General features: G+C 40.3%; 1 protein-coding gene across 4 annotated transcripts in view; it reads left to right on the forward strand.

Annotated features, from left to right (window-relative positions):
- Positions 1–27,956, forward strand: part of PCDH15 (protocadherin related 15) — an 811,839-nt gene that overhangs the window by 731,299 nt on the left and 52,584 nt on the right. For all 4 annotated transcript variants that reach the window (XM_043518631.1, XM_043518633.1, XM_038411063.2 and 1 more), the window contains 2 exons: positions 3,990–4,205; positions 6,352–6,440. In XM_043518631.1, coding sequence (XP_043374566.1) covers positions 3,990–4,205; positions 6,352–6,440 — 305 coding nt within the window. The remainder of the gene's footprint in view (positions 1–3,989; positions 4,206–6,351; positions 6,441–27,956) is intronic.

Genomic DNA, 27,956 nt, shown 5'->3' on the forward strand with positions numbered 1-27,956 from the left:
CCCACCCCCCCACCTCCCCACTGTTCCTCTGATATTCTTGTTAACTGCTGGAATTAGCCTACCTTGCTTGTCACCATGAAAGGTTTTCCTCCTTTCCCCCCCCCTGCTGCTGGTGATGGCTTATCTTAAGTGATCACTCTCCTTACAGTGTGTATAATAAACCCATTGTTTCATGTTCTCTGTGTGTGTGTGTGTGTGTATATAAATCTCTCCTCTGCTTTTTCCACCAAATGCATCCGATGAAGTGAGCTGTAGCTCACGAAAGCTTATGCTCTAATAAATTTGTTAGTCTCTAAGGTGCCACGGGTACTCCTTTTCTTCAGTCAGCTGCTTTCTGCACTGGCCAGGTCCAGACAGTCGAGAAGTGTACATCCCTTCGGTTCAGTGGGTGTGGGTACCAAAAACACACACACGCAGTCCCGTGCCTTCATTTTTTTTATCTGATTTGACGTCCATGTTTTAGAACAGACCAACCAATCAGGGTGGGCCACATTGTTTATGTGGTTGCCCTAGTTGTATAATTGATGCATATTTAATTTTTATGTCCAATTGTTAGTTGTTCGTATAATTTAGGCCTATTTATTTTCTGTAGCCAATTAGATCTTGAATGTGGGTAATTTGGGGTTGATGAGTACATCGGAGTCAGCATAAATTCCTATCTGGTTGGAGCGTGTCCTGACCACAAGTCACAAGCTTAAGCTTTGTTTTTGCAAGGCTTACATTTTGAAGTATATGGAAGTTTGAGGCCTGACAGTTGCAACACTTCTATTTCGTTCAAGCTTGACAAGACAGTTGTTCAATTTATTCACACTAGAAAATATGTTAAATCTCGTACTTGTAATTTTTGGTTCGCACCTTGTACTCAATTTAGCTCACAGTACATGGAGTAGAATGTTTAACATAATAAATTAAGCTCAAAACATAAAAGAATATATTATGGTTTGAAGTGGGATCCTTATGAAAGGTCACTGAAATCAGTAGGGTTACCCTAAGGACAAATCTGACCTGTTTTTGTGAGTTAGTTAGACATTTATGCATTGATTTTCAAAAGGGGCTTACTTGAACTCAATGTTGGGCTCATATTTTAGCCCCACAAATAACTGGGACCTTTTTACAGGGGCACAGCTGGGAAACCATTTAAAAATTTGCCAGAAACAGTCAGGAGTGGAGGAGCTTTGTCGCTGCCCTAAACACCAGAAGCGTAATGGGAACATGATGATGATGATTTTATAGGATTTAAACATCTACCTAACTTGTAGACAGTCAGAAAGGTAGATGTCTGAATTTTAAGAAATGCACTCACAATTAATTGTTCCTGCAACAATGTACTGATCCAAAATGCAAGCAATGCTCTACTGTGTGATTGTGACCAATACCGCTACCATCTGTCCTATCCTCTCAGTCTTTTATCATGTGTTTGTCCACCACAGCCTTAAGGATACATTGCACTGGCCATTGTCTTTACCCCAGGTGGAGACTGAGAAGGGAATGTTGGTTCCAGAAACTCTTTACCCTTCACCACCTTTCTTAAAGGAAATCTGTGAAATTGCCCATGCAGCAATAATCTTAATAAAAATAACATTAAAATAGATAGAAAATGGAATTATGCATAAGAAATAGTTTGCTTAACATATCTAAATTTACACTTCTCACAGCTCAACTAGATAAGGCATTCTCTGCTTAGTTACAAAGAAGAAAAAATAAGTGAACTGTTCATGTTCCTTGAAAGCAACCCCTTTCTCTTTGACTACTGGTTCACCAGTCAGCATTGTACTGCTGACTAGAGAAAGACTCCTCTTCCCTGTGTCTCCTCTACATGTGCTTATTAAATCCCCTTCCTAGTTTCCCCAGTTTTCTAAAGAGAAAGATACACAATAGGAGTTAGTAAAATGGTTTCATTCCTCACCTTCTACATCATGCATTATTGAGGAAGAGAAAATCCTTAACAATGATTAATGGCAGCCTTTCAAAGATACTTTGCTCAGCTATTGTCTTTCACAGTCCACTTGACTGGCTGTAGCAGTTTCATTCGGGCTTCTTGATAGATCCCCTCCTACCCCACCCCAAGCAGTTTTTTGTTTTGTTTTATGATGAGCTATGAATTATAGACAGAGACCCAGACCCTTTGTAACAATAATGTTAATACCAGCAGCATAGCCAACTTTGGCTGCAATTACAAACTAAAAAAAGGTTTCACCATGTCAGTACTTGAATGACAGGCTATCAATAAATGCTAGAATGTTGTAGGGACGGTTTAGTCAGTAGCTGGCACTCTTTAATGCCCCAGTCTAATGGTTTGATCATGTAAACACCAGTGGTGAGATCTTCAGCACCACTCCAACCCCTTTATACTAAGCAAAAAAGCCAGAATGGTGTAAAGAGGCCCTAAAAGCCCTGTATTTGGCTGGTGTGTGTGTCTGTATGGGGGGGGGAATACCTTCAGCACAGGCACTGTGGAGCACAGCCCCTGGAATGACATGGGAGGGGTGTGTGATGGAGGTGGAGCTGGGATGGGAGGGACATGTCAGGGGAATAGCAATAGTATACAGTGCTGTGGATTCCAGGCATCACTTCAGTGCCAAGAAGCTGCCTTCATTTAGGCCCCCAGAGCTGTCTAAATTACGCCAGGAGCCTCACCACAGAGCTGCTCATGATTAGGAAGTATAAAGCTGACTTTAAGCCAGCTTTGTATCCCCTTCCCCCACTTGGGCTGTGAAATCTGTGCAGCAGAATCTCATTTAAGATTTATTTTCATATTATTATTAATCTGAAAATAAACTTGTTAAATCAGGAAGGTAGCAGAATGTCTGTAAGGAGACAGAAGAAATCCTTAGGTGGATACATGGTTGTTAGGGGAAGATGCTAGGTTCATATGGTTTTCCTACTGCTCCCTTTTACATTAATAATTAGGTTAATAGATTCATAGATACTAAGGTCAGAAGGGACCATTCTGATCATCTAGTCCGACCTCCTGCACAGCGCAGGCCACAGAATCTCACCCACCCACTCCTATGAAAAACCTCACCTATGTCTGAGCTATTGAAGTCCTTAAATCATGGTTTAAAGACTTCAAGGAGCAGAGAAGCCTCCCTCAAGTCAACCATGCCCCATGCTACAGAGGAAGGCGAAAAACCTCCAGGGCCTCTCCAATCTGCCCTGGAGGAAAATTCCTTCCCAACCCCAAATATGGCGATCAGCTAAACCCTGAGCATATGGGCAAGATTCACCAGCCAGATACTACAGAAAATTCTTTCCTGGGTAACTCAGATCCCATTCATCTAATATCCCATCTCAGGGGATTTGGCCTATTTACCCTAATATTTAAAGATCAATTACTTACCAAAATCCCATTATCCCGTCATACCATCTCCTCCATAAACTTATCAAGTAGAATCTTAAAACCAGATAGATCTTTTGCCCCCACTGCTTCCCTTGGAAGGCTATTCCAAAACTTCACTCCTCTGATGGTTAAAAACCTTCGTCTGATTTGAAGTCTAAACTTCCTGGTGGCCAGTTTATACCCATTTGTTCTTGTGTCCACATTGGTGCTGAGCTTAAATAATTCCTCTCCCTCTCCTGTATTTATCCCTCTGATATATTTAAAGAGGGCAATCATATCTCCCTTCAACCTTCTTTTAGTTAGACTAAACTTGGAAAAATTACCTCTGCCACATACTTGATATCATAATTAAAATGCATTTACCTGTCCAGTATGTTTTAAATCTGAAAAGTACATTTGTAGCTTTCATTTCTTTAGGAACAGTTTGCCAACAAAGGAAAAGGAAATTGCCAGAAAAGTAAAGACTGTTTTCAGCGGAGTTAAATGGACCGTTCAGTAATGATATCCACTATCAGACTTGCATCATACATTCATGAGTGGAAAAGGTCCACTGGACCAGTTTCCAGCTATATTTAAAGGACAATGCTAATGACTCTTTGCGCACATATTTTACCTAATTCATTTCTGCTTATTTTATTTTTCCTACTAGGCTGATGATAAAGACACTGGAAATTACAGTGCCATGCAGTACAGACTCATCATACCCCCAATCAAGGATGGCAAAGAAGGTTTTGTGATCGAAGCCTATGAAGGGCTTATAAAAACTGCCATGCTGTTCAAAAATATGAGAAGGTCCTATTTCAAGTTTCAGGTCATTGCAACTGACAATTATGGGAAAGGACTGAGCAGCAAATCCGAAGTACTTGTAAGTATATGAACCTGTCAATATCTTCTTGAAATTATTCCTGATACGCTGAGGACATTTTAACCCTAGATAAAGTTTCTGATCCAAAGAGATAGAAGGGATGGGCATGAAATTTGTGAATATGATCTTTTCAAGACACTGAAGTTATTTTTCCCCAAAACAAAAGCTTTCTGAATCCCTGAAAAAACATACGTATGTACTATAGCAATATGTCTATATGTCCTATTTACTCAAAGATAATACAGCATGCTAGACATCCACAGAGTATATCTTATCACACTCAATATCAACATTATTTAACATTTTTATCAAAGATCAGGAAGAAAACATAAAATTATCACAAATAAAGTTTGCAGATGACACAGAAACTGGGGGAATGATAAATAATGAAGACAGGTCACTGGCATAGAGTGATCTGGATCACTTGGTAAGCTGAAAAGCACACACTGTGCATTTTAATACGACTAAATGTGAATGTGAGCCATACTTACCCAAAGGGTGACTCTGTACTGGGAAGCAGTGACTGAAAAAGTTTTGAGGATTTTGGTGGATGAACACGAGCTGACAGTATGGCCAAAAGGACTAATGCTATCCTTAGATGCATAAACAGGGGAATCTTGAGTACTAATGGAGAAGTTATTTTGCCTCTTTGGCATTGGTGCGACCACTGCTGTAATACTGTGTCCACAATTCAAGGATCTGATAAACTGGAGAGGATTCAGAGAAGAGCCACAAGAATGAATAAAGGATTAGAAAACACGGCGTATAGACTCTAAGAGCTCAGTCTATTTAGTTCAACAAAGAGAAGGTTAATGGGTGATTTGATTGTACGGTCTATAAATACCAACATGGGGAACAAATATTTGATAAAGGGCTTTTCCATCTAGTCAAGAAAGTTATAAGCTTATCCAAAGGCTGGAAGTTGAAGCTAGACAAAATCAAACAGGAAATAAGATGCAAATTTTAAACAGTAAGAGTAATAATCCATTGAAACAATTTATGAAAGGGTGTGGTAGTTTCTCCTTCACTGGTTATTTTAAAATCAAGATTGAATGTTTTTCAAAAGATATTCTCTAAGAATTATTTTGGGGAATTTCCATGGAAGATGGTGTACAGAAAGTCAAATGATCACAATGGTCCCTTCTGACATTGGAATCTATTAATCGAGTTGGATGCCCAAAATTAGTGGATAATTGAGTTTTTTGCTTTAATCACTTGGTGTCTCAGATCCCAATCTGTAAAATGGGGATATTTCCCTACCTTGCAGGGTTGTTTTGAAGATAATTAATTGTTTGTGAACCACTAACTGTGGAATGTAAATGGTATGCAGTAAATAAGACATGAACACGTACTGAATGATGAAGATAAAAATGAATAGCTATCTTGTGGTTTAGGATTTTGTATTACTGCCCATCATTATTGTATCAGAGCACCTTCCATGTGGACTGGCAGTCACAAGGACTTTAGTGTACTTCATGGAGCAGGCTATTCACTAGGTATTATCCATTCTATGCACTGAATAAGGCAGGGATATGGTGGAAAAAATAGTATTTGATTGTGTGTAATTAAAAAAGGTTGACAGTACACATTATTTTCTGACCTGTGTATTAAGAGAGAGGAGGTCAGATATGCAAGATAAGGGAACATAAACTGTGTGGTATTTATATTTTCAGACCCCTTTGGAAGAAACTAACAAAATAGAACTAAACATGAAAATAAAAACTTTTATTGGTGACTTTATCTACAATGATACAATCAGAATTGTGACAAGCTGTTGTAGTTTAGTAACACAGTATTGTTAATTTATTTGAATTAAACTAAAATCTGCATTGCTATTAAAGAAATGTAAACAATATGGCAGTTGAGATACCCATAATGCCTTAAACTGGAAATAAAACCAGCTTAAAATCCCCTCAAATTCAACAATTCTCATTCAGTGCTACATCTCACTTGTAGTTAAATCCTTGCCCTACTGTTTTGGCTACTAAGCGAAGCAAGGCTTCCCAATTCACTTACACAATTGAAATGTGAAATCACTACAACAGGGCATGGCTTTGAAGACAGGAAAACAATTATCCTGTTGTTTTTGTGTTGGGAGAATGTTATTCATGAAAAGACCAACTATATTTCATTCCTGTGTTTTCAGGTCTCTGTGGTCAATCAGTTGGATATGCAAGTCATCGTTTCTAATGTTCCTCCCACTCTTGTGGAACAAAACAAAGATCAACTTATAGGGTAATGAATTTATTTATTATATAAATACCATATGTGCAGTTCACTGTTTTTGTTTTCAAGTTCAGCAAGTGCTAGTCACTATACACTGAAGTTGCACAAAGGTTTTATTGAATGAGAGTAAGGAAAGAAGTATTTGGAAAGAGAGTAGTATGAAAGATCTAACACTGAATATTTGAAGGCACATCTATGTAATTCCAAAAAGCACAGGATTAAAAAGAAAGAACTGTGTCTTATAACATTTTCCTCTCATTTATATCTGAGCAACCCCATTGACATCAAAATTGACTTCAGTTGGGTTATATGGGTGCAACTCAGGGTAGAATTTTGGCCCACAATTTTTTGTCATGTGGTCAATATTCGACTCGCATTATTATTAAAATGTTCATATGATGATAAATACATTGTTAATGGTAAGTGATTTTTTATTTTATTTACAAGGTATCATGCAAAGACATTAGCTATATATAGTGGAGAAAAAGATAATAATAATTGAAACTCTTAATGCTTTGTGACAAAACTGAAGATTTTTGTGATATTGGAAACTGTCCAAAATCATTTTTGTAAGATATATGTTAATATACTTCATATTCCAAATATACAGTAATTCCCAGAAGTATCAGGATTTCATGGTTAGTTTCTCTTTTAAGTGGAGAAGAAATTGCTTCACTCTGTCTCTTCAGCAATGCAATCATAAATTAATCTCAATAGGAGAGAAAATATTTGAACTTCCAGTTTAATTTCTCTCATGAGATCAGGGAAGAAATTTGTTTGGCTTATTTATGACAGAAATTGCTAAAGGAGATATTCACTTTTTTAGCTTTTGCTCTTCTATCAGTTCTTTAAGGCAGTGAGGCAGGATATTCAGCAGATTGCAGAAGTTCCATTCTATCTTGGCTGTCATTGTAATCTTACTCCCCTTGAAGAATGAGATGCTTAGGAGTAATGATGTGCTTATCCACTGAAAAGGAAGAGCATCATCCCCATAATACCTCTTGTCTCTTCTGTCCTTGGGAAAAAAAGGAATTACTCAAGAGGATGTGGGGTTTTTCCCCTTTCCCCATTCTATTTTGAACCAGGTATAGTTCAGCTGCTAGATTCTGATGCCAAAAACACTACTTAAGTTGTCTAGGCAATGATCTATACTCACAGTGACATTATCTCCTAGACCTATGAATAACAGAAATAGACATCTGCTTGCCTAACAGTAGGAACTTTCCTTCAAAAAAGTGGTAGTTTTTGGCATTGTCCACAAAGATAAAAAGCCTATCATTCAATTACCCTTCAGTTATAGGTATGGGTAATATTTGTCTCCCCTTTGCTAAGGTTTCAAGTTGACTTTATCAGGGTGTGCCATGCAGTAATATCTTCTTTTTACAAGATTAATAATGTATAGACTCCCTGGGCTCCAGCTTTACTCAGATGGGATGATGAAGACTTTGAGGATGAAGGGTGAGATTTTGTGCTGTCTCTCTAAGGGTATGTCTACACTACGAAATTAGGTCGAATTTATAGAAGTCGGTTTTGTAGAAAGCGTTTTTATGCAGTCGAGTGTGTGTGTCCCCACACAAATGCTCTAAGTGCATGTAGTCGGCACATTGTGTCCACAGTACCAAGGCAACAGTCGACTTCCGGAGCTTTGCACTGTGGGTAGCTATCCCACAGTTCCCGCAGTCTTCACCGCCCATTTGAATTCTGGGTAGAAATTCCAGTGCCTGATGGGGCTAAAACATTGTCGCGTGTGGTTTGGGGTACATGTCGTCAGGCCCCCGTTCCCTCCCTCCCTCTGTAAAAGCAAGGGCAGTCAATCATTTTGCACCTTTTTTCTTGAGTTACCTGTGCAGACGCCACCACGGCAAGCATGGAGCCTGCTCAGCTAACCATCACCGTATGTCTCCTGGGTGCTGGCGGACATGGTACTGCATTGCTACCCAGCAGCAGTTTATTGCCTTTTGGCAGCAGACAGTGCAATATGACTGGTAGCCGTCATCGACGTAGTCCTAGGTGCTCTTTTAACTGGGCGCCTGGGCAAACATGGGAGTGACTCAGCCAGGTCATTTCCCTTGTTTTGTCTCATGGCGATTGAGTCCTACCGGCAGTGCACTGTCTGTCTTTTAATTTGCAGCCAGCAGAAGACGATGGCCAGCAGTCATACACTACCATCTTCTGCTGAGCACCCAGGAGGTGACGATGGCTAGCGGTCGTACTGCACAGTCTGCTGCCAGCATTATGTATAAAGATAGATGAAGTGGCTCAAAACAAGAAATAGACTAGATTTGTTTTGTATTCATTTTCTCCTCCCTCCCTCCCTGAAATCGACGGCCTGCTAAACCCAGTTTTGAGTTCTATCCTTGAGATTTTGAGTTCTATCCTTGAGGCAGCCATTTACTTTCTCGCAAAGCCACCCCCTTTGTTGATTTTAATTCCCTGTAAGCCATGTTGTCAGTCACCCCTCCCTCCATCAGGGCAACAGCAGACAATCGTTCCGCACCTTTTTTCTGTGCAGATGCCATCCCATGGCAAGCATGGAGCCCGCTCAGATCACTTTGGCAATTAGGAGCACATTAAACACCACACACATTATCCAGCAGTATATGCAGCACCAGAACCTGGCAAAGCAAAACCGGGAGAGTAGGCGACATCAGCGCGGTGACAAGAGTGATGAGGGCATGGACACTTCTCTCAAAGCACAGGCCCTGCCAATGTGGGCATCATGGTGCTAATGGGGCAGGTTCATGCGGTGGAACGCCAATTCTGGGGCTCGGGAAACAAGCACAGACTGGTGGGACCGCTTAGTGTTGCAGGTCTGAGATGATTCCCAGTGGCTGCGAAACTTTCGCATGCATAAGGGCACTTTCATGGAACTTTGTGACTTGCTTTCCCCTGCCCTGAGGCGCAAGAATACCAAGATGAGAGCAGCCCTCACAGTTGAGAAGCGAGTGGCAATAGCCCTGTAGAAGCTTGCAACGCCAGACAGCTACCAGTCAGTTGGGAATCAATTTGGAGTGGGCAAATCTACTGGGGGGGCTGCTGTGATGCAAGTAGCCAATGCAATCAAAGATCTGCTGATATCAAGGGTAGTGACCTGAGAAATGTGCAGGTCACAGTAGATGGCTTTGCTGCAATGGGATTCCCTAACTGTGGTGGGGCCATAGATGGAGGCCAATATCCCTATCTTGGCACCGGAGCACCAAGCCAGTGAGTATATAAACCGCAAGGGGTACATTTCAATAGTGCTGCAAGCACTGGTGGATCACAAGGGATGTTTCACCAACATCAACATGGGATGGCCAGGAAAGGTACATGACGCTCGCATCTTCAGGAACTCCGGTCTGTTTCAAAAGCTGCAAGAAGGGACTTTCTTCCCAGACCAGAAAATAACTGTTGGGGATGTTGAAGTGCCTATAGTTATCCTTGGGGACCCAGCCTACCCCTTAATGCCATGGCTCATGAAGCCATACATAGGCAGCCTGGAGAGTAGTCAGGAGCTGTTCAACTACAGGCTGAACAAGTGCAGAATGGTTGTAGAATGTGCATTTGGACGTTTAAAAGCGCGCTGGCGCAGTTTACTGACTTGGTTAGACCTCAGCGAAACCAATATTCCCACTGTTATTACTGCTTGCTGCGTGCTCCACAATATCTGTGAGAGTAAGGGGGAGACATTTATGGCGGGGTGGGAGGTTGAGACAAATCGCCTGGCTGCTGGTTACGCACAGCCAGACACCAGGGCGGTTAGAAGAGCACAGGAGGGTGCGGTGCGCATCAGAGAAGCTTTAAAAACCAGTTACATGACTGGCCAGGCTAGGGTGGGAAAGTTCTGTTCGTTTCTCCTTGATGAAATCCCCTGCCCCTTGGTTCACTCTACTTCCCTGTAAGCTGACCACCCTCCCCACTTCCCTTCGATCACCACTTGCAGAGGCAATAAAGTCATTGTTGCTTCACATTCATGCATTCTTTATTAATTCATCACACAAATAGGGGGATAACTACCAAGGTAGCCCAGGAGGGGTGGTGGAGGAGGGAAGGACAAGGCCACACAGCACTTTAAAAGTTTAAAAAACTTATTGAATGCCAGCCTTCTGTTACTTGGGCAATCCTCTGGGATGGAATGGTTGGGTGACCGGAGGCCCCCCCAATGTGTTCTTGGGCATCTCGGTGAGGAGGCTATGGAACTTGGGGAGGAGGGTGGTTGGTTACACAGGGGCTGTAGCGGCAGTCTGTGCTCCTGCTGCCTTTCCTGCAGCTCAGCCATACGCTGGAGCATATTAGTTTGATCCTCCAGCATCCTCAGCATTGAATCCTGCCTCCTTTCATCATGCTGCCGCCACCTTTCAGCTTCAGCCCTCTCTTCAGCCTGCCACCTCTCCTCCCGGTCATTTTGTGCTTTCCTGCACTCTGACATTGTCTGCCTCCATACATTCATCTGTGTTCTGTCAGTGTGGGAGGACAGCATGAGCTCAGAGAACATTCAATCGCGAGTGCGTTTTTTTTCGCCTTCTAATCTTCACTAGCCTCTGGGAAGGAGAAGATCCTGTGATCTTTGAAACACATGCAGCTGGTGGAGGGGAAAAAAGAGTCAGTGGTATTTGAAAAGACACATTTTATAGAACATAGGTACACTCTTTCACGGTAAACCTTGCTGTGAACATTACATACATAGTACATGTGCTTTCGTTACAAGGTCGTATTTTGCCTTCCCTCCCCCCCCCCATGGCTAACAGCGAGGAACATTTCTGTTCAGCCATAGGCAAACATCCCAGCAGGAACGGGCATCTCTGAATGTCCCCTTAAGAAAAGCACCCTATTTCAACCAGGTGTTCATGAATGATATCACTCTCCTGAGGATAACACAGAGAGATAAAGAACGGATGTTGTTTGAACGCCAGCAAACATACACTGCAATGCTTTGTTCTACAATGATTCCCAAGTATGTGCTACTGGCCTGGAGTGGTAAAGTGTCCTACCATGGTTGATGGAATAAGGCTGCCCTCCCCAGAAACCTTTTGCAAAGGCTTTGGGAGTATATCCAGGAGAGCCACGAATGCCAGGGCAAATCAATCATTAAACATGCTGGCTTTTAAACCTTTTATAGTATTTTAAAAGGTACACTCACCAGAGGTCCCTTCTCTGCCTGGTAGGTCAGAGAGGCAGCCTTGGGTGAGTTTGGGGGGTACTGGCTTCGGGTCCAAAGTGAGAAACAGTTCCTGGCTGTCAGGAAAACTGGTTTCTCCACTTGTTTACTGTGAGCTATCTACAGCCTGCTCATCATGGTCTTCCTCGTCCCCAAAACCTGCTTCCGTGTTGCCTCCATCTCCATTGAAGGAGTCAAACAACACGGCTGGGGTAGTGGTGGCTGAACCCCCTAAAATGGCATGCAGCTCATCATAGAAGAGGCATGTTTCGGGCTCTGACCCGGAGTGGCCGTTCGCCTCTCTGGTTTTCTGGTAGGCTTGCCTCAGCTCCTTAAGTTTCATGCGGCACTGCTTCGGGTCCCTGTTATGGCCTCTGTCCTTCATGTCCTGGGAGATTTTCACAAATGTTTTGGCATTTCGAAAACTGGAATGTAGTTCTGATAGCGCAGATTCCTCTCTCTGTTAAGCGATCAGATCCCATACCTCCTGTTCAGTCCATGCTGGAGCTCTTTTGCGATTCTGGGACTCCATCATGGTCACCTCTGCTGATGAGCTCTGCATGGTCACCTGCAGCTTGCCACACTGGCCAAACAGGAAATTGAAATTCAAAAGTTCACGGGCCTTTTCCCATCTACCTGGTCAGTGCATCTGAGTTGAGAGTGCTGTCCAGAGCGGTCACAATGGCGCACTCTGGGATAGCTCCCGGAGGCCAATACCATCTAATTGCGTCCACAGTACCCCAAAGTCGACCCAGCAAAACCGATTTCAGCGCTAATCCCCTTGTCAGGGGTGGAGTAAGGAAATCGATTTTAAGAGCCCTTTAAGTCAAAAAAAAAAAAAAAAAAGGGCTTCGTCATGTGGACGGGTGCAGGGTTACATCGATTTAATGCTGCTAAATTCGACCTCAACGCCTAGTGTAGACAAGGGCTAAGAATTTACAGCCCAAAGGAATGGGGCAGGCCAAACTGGCTTTAAGCCATCTTTGAGCCATGCCAAATCCGGACTGTTCCAGGCATCATGGCAGTTGTCAGTATAATTTACACAGCTCTGAGTGGCTGCCTAAGTTATAGGAACTTTCCCACAGCTGTCTATGGGTGGCAGCAATGCTTAAAACCTCAACAATGCTACGTCGTACAGCCTCACCCCACATGTTCTCCTCCGAATCCCAGGGGCACCCTGATGTGCCTTTACAGCAAGACTTGTGAGAAGGTTGTTGGAAGACCATTTTGGCCATCTTCATCAGTTCTGTGGCTGAGGTAATTCTTCCCCAGCCTGATCTGGGATAGTCATAGCTCCTTTATGTTGTTCCACTCCTTTTATGTGGCATAAAGGGTTTGGAGCATACATGTGACTCTTACTGAAAGAGTCCAGATTGTACTGCGATTGAGTCTTTTTTGAATATATGTAATCATAAAATATGGAGCCAGGTTCTGAATTCTTAGAATGAACTCAGATGAGCTTTTACCTTCAGTAATAACATCTGCCAGAAAATGACTATACTGTAAATGTAACAGTCCTGCACTTTATGATAAACTTTATAAACTGCCTTCATTAAGACAAATTTTCTGTTATATTAGAATTGCATGAATTCTGGAAAAAGATGATATGGACAACTTGTTCAAATAAAACTGTAAATTTGTTTCAGCAGAATTCACAAGTAAACTCTTTCTATTCATGTTCTAAATATGTCTGTAGATTTGATGGTTTTAGTTAGGAAAAATATTTGCAGAAACTTGACAGTTCAAGATTACTCATATAAATATAGATTGGTCTGAAAGTTTCAGCTGGAAATATATTTGCATGGTCTTCTTGAAATTCCTTTGATTTTCCTCCTGCTGTTTATAAAAGCTTTAATCATTCAATCAGGGTATAAAAGCTAAATGTGATTTATATGACCCATCAAATGCCACACACAACAAATAATGAATAATCAAAGAATAGTGAATGCAAATAGTTTGTGAACCACCCATAAGTTGAAATATTTTTGCCTGAAGTGTTTTCTGAACAATTTCAATAATGAACAAATTCATAAAAATAGTGCATTGACATATAGATTCATAGATACTAAGTTTCAGAGTAGCAGCCGTGTTAGTCTGTATTCGCAAAAAGGAAAGGAGTACCCGTGGCACCTTAGAGACTAACAAATTTATTAGAGCATAAGCTTTCGTGAGCTACAGCTCACTTCATCGGATGCATTCAGTGGAAAATACAGTGGGGAGATTTATATACACACACACAGAGAACATGAAACAATGGGTTTATCATACACACTGTAAGGAGATTGTTTCATGTTCTCTGTGTGTGTGTGTATATATAAATCTCTCCTATGTTTTTTCCACCAAATGCATCCAATGAAGTGAGCTGTAGCTCACAAAAGCTTATGCTCTAATAAATTTGTTAGTCTCTAAGGTGCCACGGGTACTCCTTTTCTTTTTATAGATACTAAGGGCAGAAGGGACCATTCTGATCATCTAGTCCGACCTCCAGCACAGCGCAGGCCACAGAATCTCACCCACCCACTCCTATGAAAAACCTCACCTATGTCTGAGCTATTGAAGTCCTTAAATCATGGTTTAAAGACTTCAAGGAGCAGAGAAGCTCCCTCAAGTCAACCATGCCCCATGCTACAGAGGAAGGCGAAAAACCTCCAGGGCCTCTCCAATCTGCCCTGGAGGAAAATTCCTTCCCAACCCCAAATATGGCAATCAGCTAAACCCTGAGCATATGGGCAAGATTCACCAGCCAGATACTACAGAAAATTCTTTCCTGGGTAACTCAGATCCCATTCATCTAATATCCCATCTCAGGGGATTTGGCCTATTTACCCTGAATATTTAAAGATCAATTACTTACCAAAATCCCATTATCCCGTCATACCATCTCCTCCATAAACTTATCAAGTAGAATCTTAAAACCAGATAGATCTTTTGCCCCCACTGCTTCCCTTGGAAGGTTATTCCAAAACTTCACTCCTCTGATGGTTAAAAACCTTCGTCTAATTTCAAGTCTAAACTTCCTGGTGGCCAGTTTATACCCATTTGTTCTTGTGTCCACATTGGTGCTGAGCTGAATAATTCCTCTCCCTCTCCTGTATTTATCCCTCTGATATATTTAAAGAGGGCAATCATATCTCCCTTCAACCTTCTTTTAGTTAGGCTAAACAAGCCAAGCTCCTTAAGTCTCCTTTCATAAGACAAGTTTTCCATTCCTCGGATCATCCTAGTAGCCCTTCTCTGTACCTGCTCCAGTTTGAATTCATCCTTTTTAAACATGGGAGACCAGAACTGCACACAGTCTTCTAGGTGAGGTCTCACCAGTGCCTTGTATAATGGTACTAAAATCTCCTTATCCCTACTGGAAATGCCTCTCCTGATGCATCCCAAAACCGCATTAGCTTTATTCACAGCCATATCACATAGTCATTCTATGATCAACCAATACTCCAAGGTCCTTCTCCTCTTCTCTTACTTCTAATTGATGCGTCCCCAACTTATAACTAAAATTCTTGTTATTAATCCCTAAATGCATAACCTTACACTTCTCACTATTAAATTTCATCCTATTACTATTACTCCAGTTTACAAGGTAATCCAGATCCTCCTGTATAATATCCCGATCCTTCTCTGAATTGGCAATACCTCCCAGCTTTGTATCATCTGCAAACTTTATTAGCACACTCCCACTTTTTGTGCCAAGGTCAGTAATAAAAAGATTAAATAAGATGGGTCCCAAAACCGATCCCTGAGGAACTCCACTAGTAACCTCCTTCCAGCCTGACAGTTCGCCTTTCAGTAGGACCCGTTGCAGTCTCCCCTTTAACCAATTCCTTATCCACCTTTTGATGTTCATATTGATCCCCATCTTCTCCAATTTAACTAATAATTCCCCATGTGGCACGGTATCAAATGCCTTACTGAAATCTAGGTAAATTACATCCACTGCATTTCCTTTATCTAAAAAATCTGTTACTTATTCAAAAAAGGAGATTAGGCTGGTTTGGCATGATCTACCTTTTGTAAAACCATGTTGTATTTTGTCCCATTTACCATTGACTTCAATGTCCTTAACTAATTTCTCCTTCAAAATTTTTTCCAGGACTTGCATACTACAGATGTCAAACTAACTGGCCTGTAGTTACCTGGATCCCTTTTCTTCCTTTCTTAAAAATAGGAACTATATTAGCAATTCTCCAATCATTCGGTACCACTCCTGAGTTTACAGATTCATTAAAAATTCTTGCTAATGGGCTTGCAATTTCAGGTGCCAATTCCTTTAATATTCTTGGATGAAGATTATCTGGGCCCCCCAATTTAGTCCCATTAAGCTGTTTGAGTTTTGCTTCTACCTCAGATATGGTAATATCTGCCTCCATATCCTCATTCCCATTTGTCATGCTACCATTATCCCCAAGATCCTCGTTAGCCTTATTAAAGACTGGGGCAAAGTATTTGTTTAGATATTGGGCCATGCCTAGATTATCCTTAACCGCCACTCCATCCTCAGTGTTTAGCGGCCCCACTTCTTTCTTAGTTTTCTTCCTATTTATATGGCTATAGAACCTTTTACTATTGGTTTTAATTCCCTTTGCAAGGTCCAACTCTACTTGACTTTTAGCCTGTCTCACTTTATCCCTACATGTTCTGACCTCAATTAGGTAGCTTTCCTTGCTGATCCCTCCCATCTTCCACTCCCTGTATGCTTTCTGCTTCTTCTTAATCACCTCTCTAAGATGCTTGCTCATCCAACTTGGTCTACAACTCCTTCCTATGAATTTTTTCCCCTTTCTTGGATACAGGCTTCCGATAGCTTCTGCAGTTTTGATTTAAAGTAATCCCAGGCCTCCTCTACCTTTAGATCCATAAGTTCTTCAGTCCAATCCACTTCCCTAACTAATTGCCTTAATTTTTGTAAGTCAGCCCTTTTGAAATCAAAAACCCTAGTTGCAGATTTATTTTTGTTAATCCTTCCATTTAGTTTGAACTGAATTAGCTCATGATCACTTGAGCCAAGATTGTCCCCTGCAACCATTTCTTCTATGAGGTCCTCGCTACTCACCAAAATTAAATCTAAAATGGCATCCCCTCTAGTCGGTTCAGCAACTACTTGATGAAGGAATCCATCAGCTATTGCATCTAGGAAAATCTGAGCCCTATTATTATTACTAGCACTCGTCCTCCAGTCTATATCTGGGAAGTTAAAGTCTCCCATGATCACGCAGTTTCCATTAGTATTTACTTTATTAAAGACATTAAAAAGGGCTCTATCCATATCCAAATTAGATCCCGGAGGTCTATAGCACACCCCAAGCACTATTGTAGGAGAGGCTTTACTAGTTATCTTCCCCAATGTAAGTTTTGCCCAGACGGACTCAGTCTTATCCATTGCATTGCTTCTTATTTCTTTACATTCTACCTCATCATTGATATACAATGCTACTCCACCACCTTTACCTTTGTTTCTGTTTTTCCTAAACAGCACATACTCTTCAATACCTGTAGTCCAGTCATGACTACTATTCCACCATGTTTGTTATCCCTATAATATCTGGTTTCACTTCCTGCACCAGTAGCTCTAGTTCCTCCATTTTATTACCTAGGCTCCTCGCATTGGTGAACAAACATCTTAATTTTTGCTGTTTGGCCTCGCTCACATTTTGTACCCTATTAGGCACAGTCATTCTACAGCCAGTATAACCTATTAGACTAGTATCCACACCGCCCTCGCTCCTTATATACATTCTCCTACCCACAGCTGTATCCTTTCTTACTTCGTCTTCTTCCCTCTCAATGCTAAAATCTGGCATGGAGATTACCTGGACATCTCCCAACCATCTCTCCCTAATTCCTAGTTTAAAGCTCTCTTTATCAGTTGTGCCAGCCTCGATCCTAGAAGTCTATTTCCTTCCCTACTCAGATGAAGTCCATCCCGAGAGAACTGTCCTCTGTCTGTGAATGCCTTCCAGTGGCCATACATCCCAAAGCCCTCCTTATAGCACCATTGCCTAAGCTATCTGTTGACAGTCATAATCTTGTCACACCTTTGTTGCCCTTCTCTAGGAAGGGGAAGGATCCCACTAAAGATCACCTGAGCCTCAATTTCCTTAAGCGTCTTCCCCATCTTAGCATAGTCTCCCTTAATACTTTCCAGCGAGAATCTAGCCGTATCATTTGTTCCCACATGAAGGATAACTAGGGGATTCTTTCCCACTCCCTTTAGGATCCTTTTCAACCTCAGATATACATCCCGTATCTTAGCACCCGGAAGACAGCACACCCTTCTATTCTCTGGATCAGCTCTAGTTACAGGCCTGTCTATTCTTCTCAATAAAGAGTCCCCTATCACATAGGCCTGCCTTTTCCTGGTGACAGTGCTATTCTCCAGTCTCTCCCCTGTTCCCTCTGGCTGCAATTTCTTTCCATTCCTATTTTCCCTTATAATCCTCTTCAACCCATCCTGTATCCTCCTGGGGCTCATATTTGGTGTAGTCTCACTTGACTCTTCCGCTTTTCCTATAGGACTAGCCTCTCTTCTCTTCTTCCTTACCCTTCCACCTTCAGCAAGTACCTGCCAAGCCCCTTCTTCATCTTCCAACTCTGCAAACCTGTTCCTAAGCTCTATTTCTCCTTCACTAGCCCGTCTATTCCTCTGCCTGGTCCTTTTAGTTACATGCTTCCACTGACCACTCTCCCCTCAGAATTCCCCAGCCCTGCTTCCATCTGTGAGTCTGAGCTTTTCCCTTCAGATACCTCATATCTTTGCTCCATCATCTGCTCAAACCCCTTCCTAAACTCAATAAGGCTTTCCACCTGCATCTCCAAACCTCGGATCTTTTCCTCCATCAGCTCTATCAGATGGCATTTCATGCAGAAAAACCTCTTACCAGGTCCCCCCTCCACAATCATGTACATACCACAGCTTCCACATCCAGTCATCCTCAATGTGTCTTCTACCACATGAGTCATTCCCACAGCTGCCTCCATATCTGTCATTACCTTCCCACCTAAGTCCTGTTAATCTGGGAAACACAAGTCATACCAAAAAGACCACCCTCCCCAGCAAAAGCAAACCCCAAACAAGCACCACAATACAAACTCCCCTGTTTACAGCTCTGTTTGTTAATTCCTGTGCTGCTGTCTGCCTGGCTGGCTACCTTTATAGGACCTCTAGTCAGAAGCCCCACCCCCTAATCAGGGCTCAGCTTTTCTCCCAGCACAAGGCCCCTACAAGCCTCTACACACACACACAAATACTAAAAATACAAAAGCAAGTACAAATACCTTCTGCTCCAACAGAACTCCCACTCAAACTCCCCTGTTTACAGCTCTGTTTGCTAGCTCCTGTGCTGCTGCAGCTGTCTGTCATATAATTCATGAAAATAAAAAAGAGCTACTGGTACATTAATCACATAAATTATGTTCTACAGAGGATTTGCCCAGCTCTTGTTTGCACTAAAGTTACGTTAAATAAAAATGTTAAAACTGAAAGATCCAAAAATCTAACCTCGGATGATAACTGTAACTATTTAGTGATTGGGAAAGTTGGATATTTAGTAACTTTGACAATGGTAGAGATTGTCACAATAAAGTAATATTTAAAGTGGCTACAACCTATTAAGAAATATATGTTGTTGTTCTTTCAAATGAGAACAGTTAACTCAGCCAGACCTCAGATGTACCTGATATAGTTGGTCAGTGGCTGGAATAAAAGAATATTCTATATATAGAAAGAATTAAAATTTCTGTTCTATGTTCATTTTGCTTTAAAATATTGGCTTATTAGAAGGAGATAAGCAAAATACCTCTAGCTGACATTTCAGATAGTGCCATGATCCTGTAAAGTCATTCAATAAACACTACAGACTTCCCCTGACTACTTCAATTTCATCAGCCAGCTGTCAATGTCCCCTAGTCTACACATCAATGTCAAACTCTCCATGTCATTCACCCACTTCAATTAAGTCTGTTTGGGGTAGGTACAGCTAAGTCTGCTACAGCTGCAGTAGTGCTGACAGAGAAAAAAATGGGTTTTGCCTGATTGGAGGAATTGATGTGTGCTCCCTTCTTCAGAATAAATCTCTTTTTGGAGGCAGGGAGCAGAAGTAGGAACTGTTTTCATATTTATTTAAAATATGCAGTATGTCTCTTTATGAATAGGGTACATTCTATAAAGGAATGTGTGACTCGTGTGGCTCTGCACTTCCCGGTTTTAGCTAAAAACACTTGAGGGAGGCTGATCTTGTGCTACTTACAGCTAGGATGTACCAGAAATGTCATGTGAAAGCAAATTCTCATGATACTTGCACCCCAGTTTTACAGACCCTAAGTCATGTTACCCAAGACAAAATAATGTGTGGAGTAGCTAAAAATTAAAACTTCTTGAAATATTAGTAACTATTTCTATTTGTCAAAATGTGCCTGCTTTTAACTCATCAAAAGTTTGCAAAATTGGAGCAGTATTTCAACTTTTTTAGAACCATGTTATGTTTTGAGTTACATTTTTATCATACATATTTGAATAGCAACCTGAGTTTGTTAAGTGCAACTCATTATATAATATTTATTCTAGTTTCCTGTGACGGGGTGTCCACCCCCCAAAAGGCTTGAGCAGGTTAAAGAGAGCCTGTTAACCTTGTAGGCTGCACCTGGAGGAGAGCCATGGGTGGATAAAGCTCAACTGCAGATGAAGCCCAGCTGGGTAGGGGTAGGCTGGGCTTGTATAAAGTTAAGAAGTTGAGAGCAAGAGGAGGCTGGCTCGCTGGGTTGGTGGCTTGGGGTGGCTGCTGGCCAGTAGGCAGGCTAGGAGAGCCTGAGAGCTGCAGTTTATAACTCAGAACTCAGGGCGGGGGGCGGCTTGGGTTGGTGGCTGGTTGTCTGACTAAAGGGAACTAGAAAATGAGGGCAAAGAAGCAAGGAATGAGGAATGGCTTCAGATTAGGAAGAAGAAAACAAGAATGGAAATATCTGTATCTGAACAAAAGGTAGCTGACTTGGATGGAAAAAAGAGTAAGGAGAAGAATCAACATCTTATAATCAGATCACTAGATGAAGATGTAAAGATAGGAGATGCTAATCCCTTGAATACAGTGGAATGGGTTAGACAAAGTATCGGAGATACATTAAGAGCTAAAAGGATGCAAGATGGAGATGTATTAGTACAATGTACACATAAAAAACAGGCTAAGAAATTTCTTAATACTACAGTTTTAGGGGAAATAAAAGTGATTTGCTAGCTACCTATGTTTATGAAAGATGGGTAACATATGGGGTTCCTCTAGGTAAGACTGAGGATGAAATTAAAAGGGATATAAGTGACCAAGTGCTATTTGTTAAATGACTAATTAGCAGGGGAGGAGTAGAAAATAAACCATTTACTGCAGTCTGAGTAACTTTTAAAGGTACAATGCTACATGTTAGGGTAAATATAGGGTATCAACTCTTCTGGGTTAAACCATATATCCCAGCCCATTTGAGATGTTATAGAAGTCAGAGGTTTGGGCATGTGACAACTGTCTGTAAGGGGAAAATGAGATGTGGAGGAGAAGAGTCATATGAGAACTGTATGGGAGGAATAAGACTAAAATGCATCAAGTGTGGGGATAAGCACAGTGCAGCATATAAAGGCTGTGTGGCAGTGGAACAAGCCAGAGAGATACTGAAAATTAAAATGATCCATTAAATATTCTATACAAAAACTACTAAAAGATATTCACAAAAGAATGTGGAGAAGGAGGAACATACCAATGAGAGGAAAGAGCTACTGGTACAACAACATGCAGTTCAGGGCAGGAAGGATAATATCCGATGAAGTGAGCTGTAGCTCACGAAAGCTTATGCTCAAATAAATTTGTTAGTCTCTAAGGTGCCACAAGTCCTCCTTTTCTTTTTGTGAATACAGACTAACATGGTTGCTACTCTGAAACCTTTCATAAGGGAAATAGGTTTCAGAGTAGCAGGCGTGTTAGTCTGTATCCGCAAAAAGAAAAGGAGGACTTGTGGCACCTTAGAGACTAACAAATTTATTTGAGCATAAACTTTCGTGAGCTACAGCTCACTTCATCGGATACATTCAGTAGAAAATACAGTGGGGAGATTTATATACACAGAGAACATGAAACAATGGGTGTTATCGTACACACTGTAACAAGAGTGATCAGGTAAGGTGAGCTATTACCAGCCGGAGAGTGGCGGGGCGGGGGGAACCTTTTGTAGTGATAATCAAGGTGGACCATTTCCAGCAGTTGACAAGAACATCTGAGGAACGGGGGGGAGGGGGAACATGGGGAAATAGTTTTACTTTGTAATGACACATCCACTCCCAGTCTTTATTCAAACCTAAATTAATTGTATCCAGTTTGCAAATTAATTCTAATTCCGCAGTCTCTCGTTGGAGTCTGTTTTTTAAGTTTTTTTGTTGAAGAATTGCCACTTTTAGGTCTGTAATCAAGTGACCAAAGAGATTGAAATGTTCGCCGACTGGTGTTTGAATGTTATAATTCTTGACGTCTGATTTGTATCCATTGATTCTTTTACATAGAGACTGTCCAGTTTGGCCAATGTACATGACAGAGGGGCATTGCTGGCACGTGATGGCATATATCGCATTGGTAGATGTGCAGGTGAACGAGCCTCTGATACGGTGGCTGATGTGATTAGGCCCTATGATGGTGTCTCCTGAATAGATATGTGGATACAGTTGGCAACAGGCTTTGTTGCAAGGATAGGTTCCTGGGTTAGTGGTTCTGTTGTGTGGTGTGTGGTTGCTGGTGAGTATTTGCTTCCGGTTGGGGGGCTGTCTGTAAGCAAGGACTGGCCTGTCTCCCAAGATCTGTGAGAGTGATGGGTCATCCTTCAGGATAGGTGGTAGATCCTTGATGATGCGTTGGAGAGATTTTAGTTGGGGGCTGAAGGTGAGATGGCTAGTGGGATAGTGGGCTCAACAAAGAAAATAACAGAATGCCACTAGCCATCACCTTCAGCCCCTCTTTTACCAACTTCTTTTGGTAAAAGAGACAAGCTTTCAAGGTTACCTGAAGGAGTGCTCTATATAGCTCGAAAGCTTGTCTCTTTTACCAACAGAAGTTGGTTCAGTATTAGATATTACCTCGCCCACCTTGTGTTTCTCCTATCTTGGGACCAACAGGGCTTCAACAATGGCGCAAACACAAATGAAAAAAGGCTTTTAAGTGCTAATTCCATTTTCTGTACTAAAGTATCTCAGTACTAAAATCAACAAGTGGGGATTAGGTGTTATAAACTATTACAGGATTAGAGCATGTAAGATTGTCTGTCATGTGCTCGGAAGTGGCCAGAGCAATTCAAGGATTAAAAAATGTCATACTTAAACTTCTCATGGAATATAAAAGGGAACAAGCACTTTTTATTATAAACTCCATGTATAAAAACATGTGTCTGGTTCTTCAAAATATATTGAGCCTGCATTTAAGAATACAGAATTTCAGTATTTTAACCATGGTAGTAGGCATGACATTTAAAGTTGACTCCCACCTTTTCTCATAGAACTGTCTGTCCCACTTTGTTGCATAGAAAATCTGATCCCCATATAAGAAATGTCACATTCTCGGTGACACCTTTCCTTCTCAGTATCCTACAGCACACCATGGATATTGAAAATATAGGTCAAATCTTTTCCCTTTTCATAGTTCTTTAAACAACTGCAACTTCCTCTGGATGATACCTGAGCTATAAAACACTGTAGCTATATCACCAAAATGTTTCAGAAATGAAATGTTTTTCCTTTTGATATTTATTGCTGGTAAAGATAGGGTAACCTTATTTTGGAGGTCACCAGGTGTCATGTAAAAGGGACAACTGACAGGAATGCATGACAAACAAAACTGTAACAATGCTTGTGACTTTTATTTTATCTATGTCCCTGTGCATAACAATTCTTTCTGATAATGTTCTTCTATTTTTAATTGGAAAAAAGAGTTAATATCTTTGAAATCCTACTCCTTTATCAAAATGACACAGATATATTAGCTACCATTGAGGTTCCAAAATCCTTGGTGTCTTGCTGAAAATCTTACAGCAAATTCTGACATGCATTATTTTACTGAGCTTAAAGAAACTTATCAAGAAATAACAATTCTCATTGCCAAGAACACCTTTTAGCCCTCCTCTGCAAGGCTTTTTTTTCTTTTCATGAATCTGTGGAAAGTGGACTGTTTTTTTTTTTTATTGCTTTCATTTGTTGTGCAGCAGCTTTTTGTACAGCTCTCTAAATCATTTAAACTCATCAGTTTCTTAACAGGAATACTCTGCTGTCCTAGTTCTTGATAGGATAGATGATCATTTTCCATTATTACTAAATTAGCACTATGATCCACTGGACTATCTGCAGAAATTATTCTTCCCGAGCCCACCATTAACCACTATTATCAGTTAGCATGGCATTAACAACTACTCAACTTGACTTCTTTACCAGCACTCCAGATCACCAGGTGTCTCAGTGGAACAATCAAATGGTTAGCTACCTCTACCTCTCCAGTTATTTTTTCTCTACCAGGTAATAAACATGAATTCTTCAGTCTCCCACCTTTTCTCAGGTTCTGTGTCCTACCTCAAATAACTTGTCATCTATTTACTGAGTAGTCTTTCAGGTAATATGTTATACAAACAGTATGGCATATCCTCTGTAGTTGAATAAGCTATCTATCAGCTGAGCTCACTAATTACCATATTCCTTTAATCTCTGCTCACCCTCAGCAGTCTATGAAGAGAAAGGAAAAAGAAAATCTTAATTTGCTGTACTCTTATTCCTTCCTTCTATCCATTTTAAGCAGTATTTTATGTTGTCCTTACATCCTACTTTCTGGGCTGCCTTTTTCTTCCTGAGCTTTCATAAGCAACTCCTACCTGGATAGTAATGGTCTACCTATGTTTTGTCCTCCACTAGGGGCTCCTAGATCTAAAAATAATAGAGGGAGTCATTATGTGAATATGTTTTCCCCTCAGATCCTTGGGGAAAAAATAACATTATACAATGCAGTCCTGTTGTGCCTTTTCAGATAGAGCTATAAACTGCTTGAGCTACATTTTTAAACTGCTTACAACAGCAGTAAAAGAAGACTTTCCTGCTGAGATCTAGGATAGGCCTGTTTGGCTGAAGTAGAGATGTATGTGTATTGCTCTTTGGGTAAATGCAGCATAATGCTTCTTCCTGGGCTTCAGAAATAATGTATTACAATAAAAAAGGTAGCAAAGACAGCATGATAGTTCACCTCCTAGAAAGCAGGAGCACAAAGAGAAGAAAAGAAACTTCAATCAGATACAAGGAAGGCTAATTTACTTAATTTTATATTAACTGTCTCCAAATGATTGGCATTCCCCTATATAAAGTATTATATTCTACCAGTTATAAATATGCATAGTAAATTGATTCAATGCAACTTTTTTGCATAGATACATTATTGTATATGATATAACAATAATCTTTTTGTACAGAACAATTATTTTGAGAGGGAGAATACCTCCCTTGGATAAGCAAAGCAAGATTGTACATTATTGACATTTGATATAAGTAATTAATTTAGCCAGTTTATACTGTCTTACTTTCCTTTATCAGACAGCTTCCCTTGAAAATCAGATTACAAAAAATGTGCATTATATCCTAAGAATAGAACATAGCCTCAAGTCTGCCTTCTTTGCTATGTGTAGGCTGCTCAAAGCAGGCAGAAAGCTGACTTCACTGGCTAGTGAAGGATTTCCCTGGCATTGTAGGACCAACAAAAACAGCTCTGTACCATTTTGGAAAATCTCCAGGAGGCAAAGAGCCAACATAACCAACTCTGTGCCACTCAAACACCCTGATCCTGTTATAAGGGGCATGGTGTGGGAGTATGTGGTCAGAGTGCATAAACAGCTGGTATAACTACGTGTCAGGACTTGTAACTAGTCAATTAAATTTTTTTAGAACAGCTCTGAGGCTACTTTAAGATACACTCGGCCTAGAATCAGAATGCACAGCCATCTTTGCTGCCATAGCTGAGAATCTGTCTCTTGGTTTAATGGACATTTAGCAACATCACAAAACAGCTGGAGTTTGCCTGCTTAACCACAGTTGGGAAGGTATACTCAGGAACGATTGATTGGAAAAGCAGGGAACTTTAAAATCAGTATTGAGATACATTCACAGAGCTGCTTGGAAAATCTTATATGATGTTTGGAAGTGTCAGTACTGCAGTTTGGTAATTTGAATAATCACTAAATTCATCCACAATTTTTTAAAATCAAGAGTCAAAATTGGGCACCTAAAGTTATGCATCTACATAAATGACCTGGTTTTCAGAGGTACTCAGCTCTTGCAGCTCACATTATACAGTAATGTAGTTATTTCAGAGTGCTGTGAAATAGATGGCATTTCATAAATCACTTTCTGTGAGCTCCAGTGATTCCACATAGTAAGCTATAAAAACATTAGAGAAAGAAAAAAACCCTTTTCCCTTAGGACTTTTTCATTTGAAAGTTTTGAAGTGTTTAGGTATAGGTACTGGTCAAAACCAGAATGTTCTCTAGGTTGAACTGTGTTTACATTTTTTTCTTTATCACCTATTGTTTGTACAGGCCTTTTACACAGCAACACGGAAAAGAAATACATTTTAGAAAATAAGAGATTATGATTGTAAAACCACAAAATTGTCAGGAAGACTCAGTGATATTTATACTATCTGATGTTAATTTTAATTCATTTCATTTTTTCTTTTTAAATTGGCAAGCTTTCAAGTTGTCAGTATCCCTGTAAAGTACAGTTATTCTCCAATAAGTAACAATGTAAGAATGGCATCATAGGGTTCTATTATTCATTGTGTGTCAGTTATTTTTATGTCAAATATGCTCAGTGTGTGAGTCAAAATGAATTTTTCCCTTAATTATCAGCTCTGAAAACTTACTCTGGTCTGTGAGATTTAAGGAGGGATCTTCCTTTTCTGCATAACTATAATCATCTTTTTCAGGCCAAATTATGCCCTCAATGGCACAGGTACAAATCTCTGGTCTTCATTTCATTTTCACAAGTATAATTGATTGAATTTGATAAACAATTCTGATGAAGATGCACAAGAAGGAAGAGAATCCAGCTCACTATTCTCTGTTGACTGTTCAGAGCTGTAAGAGTAAAGGTAGTAAAAAGTATTTTTTTCACTTAATCTGTAGATATGAATCTAAACACATGCAGGGGGCAGATCTGTTGAGAAGAAGGTGCTAATGCTGCATAGTCAATTATCAAATTAGAACTTCACTTTAAATTAATGTTGACTAATAAATTATCTCTAATTACAAACTTTTTTATTGTTTGCTAAATGTGCCTTTTAGTGTTTGTTTCTAAAATACTGTGAAAGAAGAAGCTCCTTTGTGCTGAAAATAATCTGCCAGTTGGTAGTTTACTGCAGTGTTTTAGTACCAAATGTAAATTTGAATTACTTTTGAAGTTACTCTCCAGAGATTTGCACATCTTTCAATAGTATTTTCTTTAAATGCTACTTTGCAATCTTTAATGTGTGCTTTTTGTTTTCATTGAATCATCATAATGTTCCATTTTGTATATATAATAAATTGCCTTTATCCTAAAAGTATAATTATTATTGTAATTCACATGTACTGTATTTCTTGGAACATCAATCAAAGTCAGTTGTATGTAGTGTACTTGTCATAGTCAAACACTATTATGTTGTTTGTTCTTCAATTCAAATAATGTTTTAAACAGCTACTCTGTAATAGGATTGAGAATCTGGGTAAATTTGAACAGCTGCCATGAATACATGAGAATAATGCATAGTATTATCAAGTTCTGGTAATACTAACCATTGCAACCTTCACAGGGATGTCAAAAACATAATCAATGGTTTTATTCAATCCTCTGTCTTCCTATCATGGCTAGGAAAATTAAGTGCTGGTAAATGTAACTGCCTATGAGAAACTAGTTTGATTTTTAGCACCGATGAGATCAGGATTCATGAGATCAATAAGGAAAATATATATGACATTTCTAGATCTTTTTGAGCTGGGTAGTAAAATCATTGGTCCATGCAAGAAAGAAAACCTTTGGGCAATATTTTAAAGAAAATTGGGGTTTCTTTTAGTCACTTGTAGTCATGTAATATTTTGGATGTTTTTATAGTTACCTCTGGGTTTTAGTCTTTCACTGTCATAATCTTTACTGACCAAAATTGCCCTAAAGGAGCATTAATTAGCTGTGTGTGGCAGGGTTGCAATTCCAGCTGCCAAGTAGTGTGTCATAGGTAAGAACAAAGCAGATTTAATACTCACAGTCAATGAGTGCTTGTTTATTTGAAGCCAATCAGTTGCCAGTGTACTTAACAGGTGGGAGCTTCCAATCCATACCTGCTATTTTTTTGGTTGATTTTGGACTC

The sequence above is a fragment of the Dermochelys coriacea genome, chromosome 7, assembly GCF_009764565.3.
Source record: "Dermochelys coriacea isolate rDerCor1 chromosome 7, rDerCor1.pri.v4, whole genome shotgun sequence".
In the NCBI taxonomy this organism is placed as follows: domain Eukaryota; kingdom Metazoa; phylum Chordata; order Testudines; family Dermochelyidae; genus Dermochelys; species Dermochelys coriacea.